The 18,288-nt window shown below is 41.1% G+C and overlaps 1 protein-coding gene across 8 annotated transcripts in view; it reads left to right on the forward strand.

Moving 5' to 3' along the window:
• RAP1GAP2 (RAP1 GTPase activating protein 2) overlaps positions 1-18,288 on the forward strand; it is a 1,112,678-nt gene that overhangs the window by 575,150 nt on the left and 519,240 nt on the right. The window contains exon 1 of one of the 8 annotated variants that reach the window (XM_073667803.1): positions 14,697-15,606. The exons of 6 other annotated variants lie outside the window; for them this stretch is intronic. In XM_073667803.1, the coding sequence (XP_073523904.1) occupies positions 15,497-15,606 (110 nt within the window). In that variant the 5' untranslated portion in view covers positions 14,697-15,496. Of the gene's footprint in view, positions 1-14,696; positions 15,607-18,288 lie in introns of those variants that run through there. One more of the 8 variants, XM_073667805.1, reaches the window with a different exon arrangement.

Genomic DNA, 18,288 nt, shown 5'->3' on the forward strand with positions numbered 1-18,288 from the left:
TTTGTCTCATCTGACCAGAGAACATTGTTCCAAAACGTTTTAGGCTTTCTCAGGTAAGTTTTGGCAATCTCCAGCTTGGCTTTTTTATGTCTCGGGGTAAGAAGTGGGGTCTTCCTGGTTATCCTACCATACAGTCCCTTTTCATTTAGATGCCGACGGATAGTACGGGTTGACACTGTTGTACCCTCGGACTGCAGGGCAGCTTGAACTTGTTTGGATGTTAGTCGAGGTTCTTTATCCACCATCCGCACAATCTTGTGTTGAAATCTCTCGTCAATTTTTCTTTTCCGTCCACATCTAGGGAGGTTAGCCACAGTGCCATGGGCTTTAAACTTCTTGATGACACTGTGCACGGAAGACACAGGAACATTCAGGTCTTTGGAGATGGACTTGTAGCCTTGAGATTGCTCATGCTTCCTCACAATTTGGTTTCTCAAGTCCTCAGACAGTTCTTTGGTCTTCTTTCTTTTCTCCATGCTCAATGTGGTACACACAAGGACACAGGACAGAGGTTGAGTCAACTTTAATCCATGTTAACTGGCTGCAAGTGTGATTTAGTTATTGCCAACACCTGTTAGGTGCCACAGGTAAGTTACAGGTGCTGTTAATTACACGAATTAGAGAAGCATCACATGATTTTTCAAACAGTGCCAATACTTTTGTCTACCCCCTTTTTTAGGTTTGGTGTGGAATTATATCCAATTTGGCTTTAGGACAATTTTTTTTGTGTTTTTTCATTGAAGACAAATTAAATGAAGATAATAATATCAAAGAATTTGTGATTGCAATCATTTTCAGGAAGAAACTGAGTATTATCTGACAGAATTGCTGGGGTGCCAATACTTTTGGCCACCACTGTATAAATTTTATCTACTTTAAATACCACCACAAGATGACAGGACCACATATTATCATCACATAGTGACCAAATAATACCACATGCGAGGAATAAATACCACCACACCATGACCAGAGCACACAATACCACCACATAGTGACCAAATAGTGCGATACTGATAATTAATAAAAAAACACAATACTAATAGTACCATTGTAAACAGGAGCTCTGTACGTAGTATACAGTGTATATTATAAGTGTACAGGTAATACAGGGACTCACCAGTGACATTATACACAGGAGCTCTGCATATAGTGTATGTGTACAGGTAATACAGGGACTTACCAGTGACATTATACACAGGAGCTCTGTATATAGTGTCAGTGTACAGGTAATACAGAAATCAACAGTGACATTATACACATGAGCTCTGTTTATAATGTATAGTGTACAGGAAATAGAGTGATCACCAGTGACATTACACAGAGGAGCTCTGTATATGCTATATACAGGTGCTTCTCACAAAATTAGAATATCATCAAAAAGTTAATTTATTTCAGTTCTTCAATACAAAAAGTGAAATTCATATAGAGTCATTACAAACAGAGTGATCTATTTCAAGTGTTTATTTCTGTTAATGTTAATGATTATGAAAACACAAAAGTCATTATCTCTTTAAATTAGAATACTTTATAACACCAGCTTGAAAAATTATTTTAAAATCCGAAATGTTGGCCTACTGAAATGTATGTTCAGTAAATGCACTCTAAACTTGGTCGGGTTCCTTTTACTGCACCAATGCGGTTGGGGAACACTGCTCTATGGGGTTAAGGTCAGGCGAGTTTGCTGGCCAATCAAGCACAGTGATACTGTTGTTTTTAAACCAGGTATTGGTACTTTTGACAGTGTGGACAGATGCCAAGTCCTGCTGGAGAATGAAATTTCCATCTCCAAAAAGCTTGTCGGCAGAGGGAAGCATGAAGTGCTCTAAAATTTCCTGGTAGACGGCTGCGCTGAATTTGGTCTTGATAAAACACAGTGGACCTACACCAGCAGATGACATGGCTCCCCAAACCATCACTGATTGTGGAAACTTCACACTAGACCTCAAGCAGCTTGGATTGTGGCCTCTCTACTCTTCCTCCAGACTCTGGGACCTTGATTTCCAAATGAAATGCAAAATTTACTTTCATCAGTCCAGGTAAGATGCTTCTGGCATTGTCTATTGGCCATGAGTGGCTTGACACAAGGAATGTGACACTTGTAGCCCATGTCCTGGATACGTCTGTGTGTGGTGGCTCTTGAAGCAATGACTCCAGCAGCAGTCCACTCCTTGTGAATCTTCCCCAAATTTTTGAATGGCCTTTTCTCAACAATCCTTTCAAGGCTGCGGTTATCCCGGTTGATTGTACACCTTTTTCTACCACACTTTTTCCTTCCACTCAACTTTCCATTAATATGCTTGAATACAGCACTCTATGAACAACCAGCTTCTTTAGCAATGACCTTTTGTGGCTTACCCTCCTTGTGGAGTGTGTCAATGATTGCCTTCTGGATATCTGTCAAGTCAGCAGTCTTCCCCATGATTGTGGGGCCTACTGAAACAGACTAAGGGACCTTTTTAAATTCTTAGGAAGCCTTTGCAGGTGTTGGTGTTTTTTGTTAATTATTCTAATTTACTGAGATAATGACTTTTGTGTTTTAATTGGCTGTAAGCCATAATCATCAACATTAACAGAAATTAACACTTGAAATAGATCACCCTGTTTGTAATGAATCTATATAATATATGAGTTTCACTTTTTGTTTTGAAGAACTGAAATAAATTAACTTTTTGATGATATTCTAATTTTGCGAGAAGCACCTGTAGTGTAATAGTGTAAGTGTACAGGTAATATACTGACTCACCAGTGACATCTCTAGTTGTCATCTTTGCTTCTCTTCATCCAGCACAGACCGCCATCACTTCTTCTAGCTAGGACTCGTCTCTGCAGAAAATAACACAGTTATCTAAAGCACCGCTTCCAGAGCACATTCCCCATTTTTCCCCAATTTTTATACTACAACTGAATACAGATGTGAACCCACCATTAATATATAATTAGTTATTATGCAAGCCACCATTCAAAATATAAATTGTAATCCACCACTGTGTCCCCACTAACTATAAATAGCTACTTTCCCCACCCAATAAATATATAAATTAATTAGCACCTGTATTCTTTTCCCAATTCAATACCAGTCACACTCTTGCATCCTCAACGACCCCCACACTGTAACTCCCGCAATTCATTATATTTACATGCCCCCCTCTGCCCCAATTCATTATGTTATGTCCTCGCTCTCTCCCACGCCCACCCTCTATTCATTATCAACTGCTCTCCCCCACCCCAACCATCATCATTTGGTCTCCCTCACCCTCAATACAGCATCATTTGCTCTCCTCCACCCTCAGTTTATCATTATTTGCTGCTCCCATCGCGAATTCATCATAATTTGCTGTCCCCCAACCCCCACCCTTAATTTATCATCATTTGCTCTCCCCCACCCTCAATACAGAATCATTTGCTCTCCCTCACCCTAAATTAATCATTATTTGCTTCTCCCACCCCTAATTCATCATCATTTGCTCTCTCCACCCTCCACCCTCAATTCATCATTATTTGCTCTCTCCCACCCTCAATTCATCATCATTTACTGTCCCTATCCCACAGTCTCAATACATCATTTACTTCTCCCAACTTCAATTCATCATTATTTGCTCTCCCCCACCCCCCACACTCAAGTCATCATTTACTGTTCCCCATCCCTCACCTTCAATTGGTCATTTACTCTCCCCACCCTCCGCCTTCAATACATCATTTGCTGTCCCCCACCGTAAATTCATCATTAGCTGTCCCCCACTCTATATTCATCATTATTTGTGCTCCCCCACCTCAATACATCATTATTTGCTGTCCCCATCCCCCACCCTCAATACGTCATTATTTGCTGTCCCTTGTCTCCCACTCTCAATTCATCATCAATTGCTGTCCCCCATCTCCCACCATCAATGCATCATCATTTGCTGTCCCCCACCCTCAATTCATCATGAATTGCTGTCTCCCATCCCCCACCACCAATACATCATCATTTGCTGTCCACCACCCTAAATTCATCATCAATTGCTGTACCCAACCCCCACCATCAATACATCATCATTTGCTGTCCTCCACCCTCAATTCATTTTCATTGGTCCCCCCACACCCTTTTAATTCATTTTATTTAAAAAAAAAAAGTTTTCAGACTTACCTCTGATATGATCCCCTGGCATCCCGCCGTCACCAGCGCAACACAGAAAAGGTGGAGGTAGCGCCCTTGGAGCTGAGTGACCGTTCTTTTTTGTTCGCCATGGAGCTCCAGGAAAGCTCCCAGGCGCAGAGATGTGGGCTGCCAATGGCGGTACGCCCACGCACAATGCATTATTATACCCTGGGGCCCTTTTGAGTAGAAGCAAAAAGGGGGGGACCTAACTGGACAGTAATGCTCTGATGGTCTTAAGCCTCAAAGGAAACCTGTCACGAGAAAAAACGCTATTGACCTGCAGATATGGGGTTTATCTGCCAAAAGCGTTCTGAACCTGCCCAGCACCTGCACTTAGCCGAACGGGAGAAAATGAACGGCGGCACGGGTTCAGTCACCGCTCAGAGTATACAGAGGGCAGCTGTAACTGCGCCCCCAGCACTGACTGACAGCCGGCCCTAATGCAGAGCGAATGTCAGTCAGTGTTGGGAGCGCAGTTACAGCCGCTACTCTGTATACTCCGAATGGCGACTGAACTCGTGCCAGCACCACGCCGACCCCGTTCCTGAAAAAATAAAGTTTACTTTCTCCTCGCAGCGTTCGGCTAAGTAAGAGCGCCAGACAGGTTAGTAATGCTATTAACCTGCAGATTAACCCCATAACTGTAGGATAATAGTGTTCTTTTCTGGTGACACATTACATACCAGCAATCACTCTTAGTTTTGGCTACCAACAGAGGCGTAACTTGAAGCTTGTGGGCCCCAATGCAAAATCTCCATCAGCGCCCCCAAATATCACTGGCCTTTCCTAGTTTTGGTCTTCTCATGTGGGCCTTTTGAATTCCCAAGGCTCCAGGGCCTGGATGTGGGTGAAACCCCTGCACCTACTATAGTTACACTCTTGGCTTATGAACTTATTACTGTATGTCAAAAACATAAAAACATGGCACCATAGGCAATGTTACCTATAGGGGTCATATATTGAGGCATTCTAATGGCAGAGCAATACATTAGTTCAGGAAGCAGGGTAATGGAGATTTATTATTCAATGCTCTCAGATGTGTCCTTTCCTTCAGCTATCCTGAGATAAAAGACAGATGAATGAATATGTAATTTCTCTTTCTGATGTAAATGCCGCTGTTCTCCTGAATCTGGTTATTTTTTTTGTTCCTGTGCCTCTGCATTTCTGATATATGGTCCCCTCTTTCTTACTGCATTTATAAATCTAGCCATTATAGCCAACTGGGCGCGGTCCTAAAGAAGACACACTGAGAAGAGTTGAGTAGTAAAGCCAAGTGCACACGTTGAGTATTTGGTGAGTTTTTTCCTCAGTATTTGTAAGTCAAATCCAGGAGTGGGTGATAAATACAGAAGTGGTGACGTGTTTCTATCATACTTTTCCTCTGATTGTTTCACTCCTGGTTTTGGCTTACAAATTGTGCCGTCCAGCCTCCTACAGCCATTACAGGGACTTATATATGTCACTCCAGCGCTCAAAAAAAAATGCTGCAGTTGTGCATTACATGTCACATACCAAATTAAGCTTTTATGGGAAAGCTAAGTAAAAATAGGACCACAAAAAGGTCATGTTTTCACAAAACTACACCCAAAAATGGTTGTTCTAGGCCACGTGCACACGTTCAGTATATGGTTAGTATTTTACATCACCAGAAGTAGGTGATAAATGCAGAAGTGGTGACTAGTGATGAGCCAGTATGTTCCGTTAACCCTTTCGGCGAGCATGCTCGGGTGCTCGCCAAGTATCTTCAGCGTGCTCGGGTGTTATGTTTTAATTGCGCTGTGTGCATGATTTGCGACTGTTTGACAACTTTAATATATGTGAGGAATGCCTAAGAAATAGGCATTCCTCACATGTATTAAAGCTGTCAAACAGTCGCAAATCATGCACACAGCGCAATTAAAACATAACACCCGAGCATGCTGAAGATACTCGGAAACACCAGAGCATGCTCGTAAATCTCGAGTAACGAGCATGCTCGCTCATCAGTAGTGGTGACGTGTTTCTATTATACTTTTCCTCTGATTGTTCCTCTCCTGGTTTTGGCTTACAAATACTGATGAAAATATTGACTAAATACTGAATGTGTGAACGTGGCCTTAGTTGCATTCCAAGCATTACTAGGTTGGGACTTAAAGGGGTTGAAATGAAATGTTTGCAGTCACGCTATACATCTGTAGACTCCAGAATCGTGACAATGTACAACATGCACACTAACGATTTCACGGTATTCCCGGTAAATAGTCACGTGACCACCAGTATTCTTATCTGCTTCTCTCAATGTTCTCTTGAGAGAAGGGAATGACAAGTATGCAAATCACATAGCTATGGTCACGCGAATGCTGTATTACAGGCCAAAATGGTGGAATGGATGAGACACAGCATTAGAATGACAATCATACAGTGTATGAAACCCAAAATATACTATAGTTTAAAAGTGTGATTTTCTATTGCTCCATGTCATTTAAAGTGTATGCTATTGCTAAGGACTTAAACCTCTTGAGAAGTCTTTTCATACAGCACCTTATTGGTGATTATTAGAGATGAGTGGCTCGATCCGTGGAAGATCGAGTTAAATTTCCTAAAATTTGCAGTTTCACACGAATTTGAAGATTTGATTCTTGATTTGGTCCTGTCTCTCCTGTAGAGTGTAATCTCTTATGGTCAGCGGGATCCTCCCTCTCTCTGTGTCTCCTGTACAGTGTAAGCTCGTACGGTAAGCAAAATACTCGCTCTCTCCTGTGGAGTGTATGTTTGTTTGGGTCTCCTCTGTCTATCTTTCTTGTAAAGTATAAGGTCTTATGGTCAGCAGTGTCGTCTCTCTCCTATACAGCTTAAACACTTATGGTCAGTGACCTTCTCCTTCCTCTCCTGATATGTATTTTCCGAGCAATTACAAGTTCTCCAGTATTGAGATTCGAGAAAATTTATCTTCTGAGAATCAAATTTTTGGGGAAAAGTCAGTGAAGTCGGTAAATTCGAATTTCAAAACATCCACTCTTCTCTAGTGATTATGTATGCCAGCCACTAGGAGGCATAAGGAAAAATGTTTGATAAGTCTGGTGTTTGCTTTAGTAATCTGACCTGGTGTTGGTAAGGCCTGTTTCTTTTCTGTGATGTTTTTTGAATTTATGTCCTTTTCTGTGCGAATTCTGGTGTTTTTCAATAACTACTGTATATTTTTATAGAGTTGAAAAAAAAGATATGCGCTGCCATGGTTCTGTGCCTAGTCGGATAAGGGCAGTATTCTCTCCTGCTCCCAGCATGCTTAGCCTTACTGTAGCATTTACTAGATCATGTCTTAGTAGAGCCTAGTAAGCAAAAGAGGTTCCCAGGATGCCCAGCTGAGGATGCCGGGCACAGAAGTGACTGCCAAGAATCACTGAACCGGATGCTGGACCAGGGGAGCGCAAATTTCTTTACCCAACTCTAATATTTTGACGCTTTTACATAAATTCAGCAACATTGTTTCCAGTTTTTCTGCACTGAAATATCTCCAAATTGTGGAATTGTGTTTTTTTGCATGCAGCAGTTCACACACAATTAAACCTATTTAAAAAATCCTGAAATGCAATAAAAAGACATTTTGGCTTTTTCAGTATATGACAAGTACAAAATCACAGAGTCTGATAAATTGATTCCGACACAGGATAAGCGGGTTATTATTTGACTTATGGGTATGGGACAAGATGAGCTATTACAATATTTGCTTTTCGATTTTGGATTTGTTGTTCTTCAAACTGAAGACTTTCAAATATCCAGAGGCAAAGTTGCTGGGTGAAGTGTGTGACTGCATTGCAGAAGAGAAGAGCATTCCAAGCTTTTCTTAACTACTGGATCTGGCTGATGTCTTACTTGACATGGAGATGAGTAAACTGCTGCCCTCCTGCTTCAGAATTAGGAATCTTGGTCACAATGCCAAGTCCGTGCAACCTCAGGCAATTTGTTTTATGGCCTATATTGTACCTAAACACTATAGTGTAGCATCACCATACGGAAAGACAGTATGCAGATGGATCTCTTATTGGGCATTTATTGGGTTAATAAGACCATAAATTCAAGCTGGTAATGGAAAAGAAGCATTATTCTGCAATGGAATAGTAACAGCTGCAGCATTCTGAGCAGAACGTAGCTGAACATTTGGCAAGAGGGGACCTTTTTTCCGAGCTGTGTCGCTCACTCAGCTGGCTGTACTCTTATTTAATTTACAAGGCATTAATTGTAGCAGCAAATGCCTTGCAGACCACTTAATCTAAGGTCACAAAGAGGTGGTATGCCAATGGTGTTGCCAGAGTAACTCATTCATTGCCAACAGCTCTCTTTACACAGTTGTCCACAGCTTGGAAGAACCAATTTAAAATCTAGTGTAACCTTTCATGTTTTCTTTTAAAGAGTGACTAATGCATAAGTCAATCTGGGTGTGTTTGGATTTGGTCTCCTGCAAATCAGTTGGGGAAAACAAATACAGAAATGGAAATCTTGAAATACCATGAAGAATTTATGACACCTAAGATGGTGATGATTCCTATATCGACCAAGTTGTCTTTCCTAATTCCAGAAAATTATACATGTATTAGACAAGTGAATTGGAATAGAAGAGCACAATGGGCTTATAGGGGTCTTTATTATATATGTAGCCAAGCTTAACTATACCACATGGTGCCATCTTGATAACATGGCATTATTATCTCACTTAAAGAAGCATTTCCATCAAAGTTTCTATCCTCTTAATATATAATATCATATTATACGGCACTGTGTACTTACAATTGCTCATTTTGCCTTTCTACCCAGTTAATTCTTCTCTTTTCCATGATATCTCTCTTATGCACATTGATATAAACCTGTCTTAAAGCTTCAGCGCTTTCAAGAGATCATTGTAGTTCTTCACATTAATGGCCGTAGAATGAAATGACAGCCTTCTAGAGTGACCCGTATGTACTTTAAAATTGTAAAGTGCTGCGGAATATGTTGGCGCTATAAAAATAAACATTATTATTATGGGCTGAGCATTCAGACAGCACTACATATGAAAAGTAGGGTCAGGCCCAGTGAGAGAAGTTTACACAATCTAAAATAGATCACATTCCTGCACAGATTCACATAGCTTACACAGAATTAGTTTTCAGTTCAAGAAAATAGCATTTCCATTAGTTCTGCAAAATTATCTATGTTTATTCTGAACAAGTGGATTTATCTGTTTGGACATGGACATGTGTCTGGTGCAGATATTAGAAACTGCATTAATTGTCAATATCATACTGATTACTGAATTCTCATATGCATATGTTGAACTGCATTTACAGAGGTTGTGTCATTAGAGACAACCCCTTTCGAAATGAACCCTTCTTCCAATACCTACTGTATGGCAAACACCTTAGGTAATGGGTATTAAATGCCAGCCATTCAAATCCTTGAGTCCATCAGATCCTACAGATCAGCTCTCGATTTAGGCTAATAAAGGTGGTTCTTGGCAGTAATAAATACTGCACTGTTTAAGTACCCTTTTTGGACTTGCAACGCTAAAAAGGGGAACTCCGGTGCCACACAATACTAGTTGGCTCGGTCCATGATCTTATGTCATTTATAATTGAGTTTCTTAGGTCAGAACAGGATCCGCGGGTTAACTTTCCTCCTTGCGGAGAGTGACATGTCAAGCCTGACTTGCCGAGGTGAGGAGACTTTAAAGCCGCAATGCTCCTCTGGGAAATATGCAAATTGTAAATTTCGACTCTCTAACAAGCCTTGTCACATGACTTAGGATAATAGACAAAACCAAAATCTCAGTTTGCAGACACTGTGTTTTGGAGTGCTGCCCCTCATCAGTGCAAAGTGTGAGATCTGGTTTGGCTGGTTGAAAGGCATCTGACCGGGATCCAAGGATTAATGTTTCTCCTTGCAGAGAGTGAAATGTCAAGCCTGACATGCCAAGGTGAGGAGACTTTTAAGCTGCAATGCTCCTCTGTGAAAAATGAAAATTGTCAATTTTGACTCTCTAACTCTCCTTGTCACATGACTTAGGATAATAGCCAAGACCAAAATCTCAATTTGCAGACACTGTGTTTTTCGGGGTACTGCCCCTTGTCAATGCAAAGTGTGTGTGCTTCCTATAGGTGGCACTAGAGTTCTATTCATCTTCCTCTCTGAAGCGACATTAGGTCAGAACAGAAAGTTGTGATGTGGTTGCTATAAACATTGATAAGAACAGTACTTTCATCCACATCTTTCAGCAGGTTTTATGAATGAGTATCGGTATGTCAGACATTTGGCTATTTGCCCATCAGTATCTAGTACATGCATGACAATGGATGTCTAAAGTAAATACTGTAAATAACAGTGTTAGGCGGCTCTACCATAATGAAAATCCTTGATCCAGAGATTTAGTAAGCGCTTTTTATTCCACTACGTGTTTCGATGCCCATCTGGAATCTTTATCAAGTGTTAAAGCCAACTGTACAGTGCACAGAAAGACAGGAAGGGGTTACATTTTTTTAAATCCCTCTTGTCTTTCTGTGCATTGTACAGTTGGCTTTTATACTTGTTAAAGACGTCAGTCTGTTGTTGAAATGTGCCATAAAATAAAAAACTCTTATTATATCTCTGGATCAGGGATTTTCATTTTGGTAGCACAGCCTAAAATGTGTAATTGTTTCTTCTTTGTGGAGCTCACCCTACCAGCCGCGGGGCAGCGGTCCCCGGTATTGAGCTTTTACAGGAGTTCTGCCTACACAATCTCAGGTGAGCACATTACCTGGATCTACTGTATCTTTTAAAAGGGTATTACCCTGTGATCTGGCGTGATCCAATTCCCTACATTTTTTAACTAATCGTAAATAAATAGCACCACATGCAGAGATTGCCTAACAAACAAGCAATCCCTGCATGTTTTCTGGCTAAGAAATATGCAGTTACGGCGACATATTTTTCGATCACGCCGAAGATACTCTGTTAGTACTCGAGCGTGCCCGGATAACACCGTATCTGAGCACGTTTGTGCAACACTACTCCTGACACATTATGGACCCACTAGAAAGTTTTCCGAGATATGTCAGTGGGCTTAATACATTTTGATCATAGTATCAAGAGCAGATATGTAAACCGCCACGCAGTGTGATATAACCAATCGCTGACAGATCACATGTGCTGTCACCAGACCCGGGAATAGTGTTGTGTTTACGTCTTAATCATCATGTCCTGAGCCCACTTCCATGTCTTGGCTCTCCAGCCTAAGTGGGAACGATGGGATCTTCCGTACTCCTTAAGAAAGACAAATCACAGGTATAATAGCAAATGTGGACAATCCAGCAATGATTTTCCTATTTGTTTGCTGTATAAAACTCTCAGCGGCACTTACCATCTGTGACTCCATAGCAACTCTTTCATGACGAGAAGCTATCAATACTTTGCTGCCATTAATTGTGTCTATTTGTTGAGGACAATGTATGCGGGAGCGCTGGTAAACCTTCATATGAAAGCCTTTATTACTGACTGTTAATACAATGAAATGCGGCAGAAGCAATAAACAAGGACCAAGCACAAGTATGTATATCCTCCAAGGAAATCAGTATGAGCACCTATAGGTTATCGTATGCTCGCTCGGTAGACATCGTGCAGAGTTCAGTGCCTAATCTGCTTACAGGCCACCTCCGTCACATAAAAAATGTTTTGTGCCACTTCGAGGATGTTCATATTGCATTTTATTGTTGGGAGCTCAATCTGGATTCCCCAAAAGACGGAGACATAGAGCGCAATGAGATAAATGGACCTTGTTCTGGCCTCGTTCTGGCTCTCATAGACTTGTATTGAGAGCTTGTGATATCGTTTCTGACTTCCGGACAGTCTCAGAAGCTGCGCTCATAAGATGGTGCCGCCGGACCGGAGCGGTGCTGTAGAAAGTCAAAGATGCCGGAGGGTGAGCATATCACCGGGGGGAGGGGGCTTACATTTAAAGCGCCACTCCAGTGCTGAAAAAAAAAACAGCTGGAGTGGTGCTTTAAAGAGGATCTGTCACCAGGTCAAAAGTGGCCAGTTCTCACTGCTCTCCTGAGTGTTCAATTTATTTTATTTTTTATTTTTTTAAAACTGCCATACGGTTCATTGGATCTGGGCCTTTTCTTTTAGTGTTAATCGTTATGGTCTTTACCAAGGCCCCCAGAAAATCTGTGAGCAACGTCCCCTTATCAATACCTTAAAAAGGCCAATATTTCTGAAGCTGTATGGCGGATTTAAAAAAAAATATCCAGTGGAGCAGCAAGAAAAAAGTAGACGTAAAAGCTGGCAATTTTTAACAAGCTTACTTTGAGGTTTTGGAGCATATTCCACACCAATGGCCATATGAAATCAATCTACAAGACATCTCCTACTGGTTTCAGTTCTGCATTTCATAAGAACAATCAGTATCATGTCATATGTCCCTCATAATTAGGGAACCACATGAATTATCCCCAATAAAAGAGGTTAATACACAAAATTAACCAACCCTGAGATTCGCCGCAAGGAATTGACCGGGGGTGAGATTTATGAAACTGTCTTTCATTTTGTGTTTTGTTCTTGAAAAATGACAGCTGCTCTGCCATCGGTAGGTTGAAACTCTTCCTACCATGCACCATTTATAATAGTGCTGTTTCCTTTTGTTGAAGAGGAACCTTAGAGCTCAATCAGGTATCAGGACCCGAATGTAAGTTGTATCTCTGCACCCCATATAGCAAAACCTCTTAAAGGAAAACTGTCATCAAGTTTTTTTCCACCTAATCTGAGAGCAGCATGATGTAGGGGCAGAGATCCTGATTTCAGCGATGTGTCACTTATGGGGCTGCTTATTGTATTTTCTTAAAATCACTATTTTCTCAGCAGGAGATTATCACTGGAGGATCAGTAAACCTGCTGCTATGTAGTCCTCCAGATCTATGAGCTCTGTGTAACCCCACCCTCACCGCTGATTAGCAGCTTTCTGTCTATGCACAGTATACACAGAAAGCTGCCAATCAGGGGTGTGGGCGGGGTTACATAGAGTTCAGCATTCATAGCACTGCAGCAGAGAAAACAGGGATTTGATCAAACTGGAGCAAGCAGCCCGGTAAGTGATACATCACTGGAACCAGAGTCTTTACCCCTATATTATGCTGCTCTCATATGGGAAAGAAAAGCCTGGTGCTAGATTCGCTTTAAGTCTGTAGTTATATTAATATATGGGGTGATATAATACTCTATCGTTGTTTATCAAAATATTTGATAAAGACACAGATTCTGTTCATCTATCAATGATAAAAAACACTAATAAGATGCTGCTACAATTGTCATTACCTATCATTAGTGTTGAGTGAGTAGGTTTCATTAAACCGAGCGTGCTCGCCGAGTATTTTGGCGTGCTCGGCAATTCTTTTACTGTCGCCGCAGCTGCAAGTGTCATAGCTGTTAGACAGCTGTGACACATGCAGAGATTGACTATTTGCAGCACCTTGAAACGCATTCCTCTGAGCCAGGCGGTTTCTTATGTGAATGGAGTCCCCTGTCCCAGCTCTCCCCCAATAGACAATGCCAGGGGTCAAATGGATTGGGCACAATGGATTTGAAAGGCTGATCTTTTGTTGTCAGGGGAGATAAATCATCACCTATTGGAAATAAATGCACTCTTATCTAAATTGAGCACGTATGTGTATAGCGGGGTCGGGGTGAGTCACTGCTGACACCTAAGTTGTATGGGCACTGCAAAGGGATTATCTGGAAGCACTTAATTTTTTTTCGGAGGTAAGCGGTGCTAATGGTGTTACGACCCCACACATTTGCTGAGAAGAGTGCACAGTCGGCAGGTATTGTATCCTGTTTATTAACATAGGACATGTGCTTGATGCCTGTAATCATGCACACGGCTCAGCAGGTTGTGGGGTCATCGGCACCTTCACCTTAGATGTGCGAGTGAGCTGTGCTGAATTACTCCTTTAGGCTATATTCACATGATGAGCTTTTGGTGAGTTTTTGATGTTACAGATTTTCTGCACCTATGAAGTAAAATAGGTTACTTAAATTTTTTTAAAAAACTCGTGGCAATGTAGCTTTGACTAATTTAATGATAATTTGATGGAATGTTAACTATCTATACGATGCAATTTTTATTTTTTCTAGAAACTTCTGCAAAAGAAATTCCGCAGCAAATACGCAACGTGTGAACAATATACCCCCCTGTATGATTACACGTTGAAAGCTCTGTATTGGTTGCACATTGTGAATTATGTCCGATCATCTCCATGAAAATATTTTATATTAAAAAAATAATCAAGAATGCCGACATGTTAACAGTAATATTCTGGAAGCGGATACAGCAGATCTGAATTTGCCAGCTATTTTGTTTTCGCGCCATGATGATTATGTTCGGAATTAAGATCACGCAGACACCTGCAGACCCATTGAAAGCCGGTACACGTAAGACGTCGTCTTGTCACAGTGAGTTGTATGAGATGACAAACTCAGCTCTGCTGCATCTCTGAGCACACAGTATACATAAAATAGGGTTAAATATGATAATCCGCTCCGCCTCCAATGGATCTGTGCTGTCTCCGCTTCTTCTATCAGTGCAGACACAAAATCCAGTTCTGAAGAACTCTTCCCAGACTTCTGACCCTTCCTTGGCTGTCACAAAATTCATCACCAGCATTCTGCAGCGAGTAAAGAAAGAATGAGGAAAGAGGAGGAAATAATCCGTCTGGAAACACCCACCTTGCAGATCCTGGGCTCCCTAGCCTGTGCGGGCAAAGATGCTCCTCAATCCACCGCCTACTTCACACTCACTCAGCATCATCTTTCTAGTGAAAGTTAATATTTTAACCGGCAGGTGCAGAGCCAACTCCGAGCCATTGTGTTGTGTTGTGTTTGTTTTCCTTCCCCTCTCTCCTGGGCTTTGATTTCATGACATCCCTGTTCAGCTCTGGTTGTGTGTGTCTGTCTCCTAGCAAATTATGGATCTGGGAAGGAGAATCACACACTCCTCTATGTGTGAGCTGAAACTTGTGTTGGAATATTTGTGAGAAGAAGAATCCTTGGGGAACAGACATTCATGCTTGGTCTTCTGATGGACATTTTCCAGCTAGGATGAAGCTGCCGCACTTTGGAAAGTGACTGCCTTTTCCGTAATTGTCAACCTAACTGAATGCCAAAAAAACCAAGGCAGATGCCGAACTGGAGGGGCACCTTGGATCGCGGTGACAAGTGACCTTAAGGTCACTGGTGGAAAAGTCACTTGTCTTGGCAGTAGACGTTAGAAAGGAAAAAAAAGAGCCTACAGGAATCTGCCACCTTACAGCCTTAAATCTTTAAGTTTTGATACTTTGGTCCTGGAGACGGTGGCCTTTGGATCTAATAAATATGTCACAACAGCCGACGGAAAGGATGCATTCGAAAAAAGCTGGAATTCGAGCCGCTGTGGTTTTAATTGGATTGCTACACAAATCAAGGAAACAGAATAGAGAGAGGAGGTAACGCTGCATACTGATCATTGTTCTTGTCCTCATAGTTGTGTATGGGTTTTGCTACTTCAGCAGTAGATGGGGGGATGGATGATAACTTGCAATGTTGGGAATAACCCTTTAAGTCCAGTACTGGTATTACTGTATTATAGCGGGCTCACCTTGAGAACTAGATGAGGCCTTGTTACATTGGGGTCAGTTATGTGATTTAAAGCTGTCAATTTTGATGTCGGTCTCTGCGCCGTTGACTTTGAAATGTCACACGACACCTACAGAATACAGCACCGCTGCGAAACATTTCTCTTATCCAAAGCTCCTGTGACAAGTCCGACCTAGACTTGGTCTCCCATATTTATTGGAATCTTATCGTATTATATTCGGGGACCTATGTCCATATAATTGCAAAAGAAAGGAAAAATGTTGTATACACTGTTGACAGTTCTTCAGTATAAAATTATTTTGTAGAGTGGGGGTAAGAATATATTGAGCCATGTGTCAGCAGTGTAATGTATAGAATAGAATTACAAATTTGTCATTTTCTGAATATTGTCCAAACAGTATATATATATATATATATATATATATATATATATATATATATATTGGCCATGGCTTGGCTTTGATGGATGGCTCCTAAGGCTCCTTGGCTTACACTGCCATCTCTTGTATTGGTTTATCATGGTGACACTTTCACCTAATTAATATGACTCGAAACAAAAATTATTATGTCCTTGTCATTATCATGGCAAAAATAGCTTCAAATAAGGACGTTGTGTTCCTAAATTCACTTTTCTCCCTACAAAAAAGACAAACTACATAAAAACCACAAGACGTCTGCCCACCTACCGGTCCATTCACACTATTTTCATGCCTTGTGAAAAAAATAGATGGCGTCTCTAGGTAAATTATGCAGCATAAGGTTTCCTAAACCTCCAAAAATAATCCGTCTTCTATGTTTGTATATGCAACCTTGTCCCTATCTGCTCTCCCACATAACACACATTTTTGCACTCAGCTGCTTTACACCAATGTGCATGCAGTGAGGGAGGAGAGCTAGAGCTTAAAAGGAGCCATTGATGCGAGTGCATTATATTATTTATTTATTATGCTTTCTTACATAGCACAATTAATTTCAAAGCACTTTACAGATTTTATCATCGCTGTCCCCATTGGGGCTCACAATCTACATTCCCTATCAGTATGTCTTTGGAGTGTGGGAGGAAACCAGAGAACCTGGAGGAAACCCACACAAACACGGGGAGAACATACAAACTCCTTGCAGATGTTGTCCTTGGTGGGATTTGAACCCAGGACCCCAGTTTTACAAAACAGCAGTGCTAACCACTGATCCACCCTTAGAATTTGATTCTAAATGGTTACTTTCATTGCTTTTACCAATGTGCAAAAATAGGATACAATTGTTCATTTTTGTACCATAGAAATTGTCCCATGACAAAAAGTAAGTAGAAAATTTGGTTAAACTGCACAATGAGAAAAGAAAACATTCCCCTTTAGAATTCATTATTATCCCTAAAGGCGTCAATAATCCCTGGATAGGAATGAGTTAAAACAAAAATGATCACACCTGAAACAGAAGAGGAAGCCTTAGGACAGGTCCAGTCTCTTGTACATATCTTCTGCCATTTTTAGCAAAATTACTCACACATTGAGGTTTTCTATATGTGCCAATATTGTGACAGGCAATGCATTTTTTGGGAGAAAGAACAGCTGGAGTTGGTAGGATTTGGGGGAGGAGATGGTTCTATAATATACTTTAGCCATGATTTCTTAGGTACTTGCTCCGTTGAACCATCACACACCATTTACTAGGATGCCTCCCTCTGTGTGTGGCCCTACAGGCAGTGTAGCATTGAAGAGATGCAATTACTTCTTGTGTTAGTACAATCACTAACTGTGGGGTGGTGAGGGGGTAGTGAAAACAAGAGTGGGCGCAAAAGCGTACTGTGAAGAACACAAGACCTGCTGAGGCCGATACAGGAGGAGTGCAGCAGGGTAACAATAAGCCATTAGCGCTGGAGGATGTTGGGGGTTGCACAAGGGCACAAAGAGGCAGTGGTGATACAAAGTACAGCAAAGTGTGGCAGAAGACAAGCTGCTATTAACCCTCAACGCCGGGAATAATTTGTATAATATTTCATGTTCTGTTAATAAGCCCATACAAATATATTCTACATCTAATACCTGTGCAACACGTAATATACTTCATACTCATATATTCATTCACACGTGTCACTCTGGCATGTGGAACGTCTCATCCACCATCATTTTTCCTCAGACATATACACTGTGATGCTAATATTGGAGGAAGCCAATATGAATGAGAACCTGGATATGAGTAGATACACTGATTTTCTTATGTATATATTAGCCAGCTATGACATGATCATTGCCTGTCATATGTGTGTCCTCAGAGACACATATTCATCTATGTCTCTATCTCTGGAGATGAGCTCTATTACATTAATTTATTATGTTATCCATATTACGCCAACATATTCCATAGCACTGTACAAGAATAATATGCATCCTCACAGTCAGTTCCCTAAGAAAATAATTATTCTAATATCATTCCTTGGGAACATATACTGAACGTCTCAATATTACCACTGTATGGATGAAATGCTACGAGTTGATGGAGACGACACACCTCTCCTCGGAATGCCATACTTT

The sequence above is a fragment of the Phyllobates terribilis genome, unplaced genomic scaffold (assembly GCF_046119375.1).
Source record: "Phyllobates terribilis strain yellow unplaced genomic scaffold, ASM4611937v1 Scaffold_2__4_contigs__length_985480577, whole genome shotgun sequence".
Lineage (NCBI taxonomy): Eukaryota > Metazoa > Chordata > Amphibia > Anura > Dendrobatidae > Phyllobates > Phyllobates terribilis.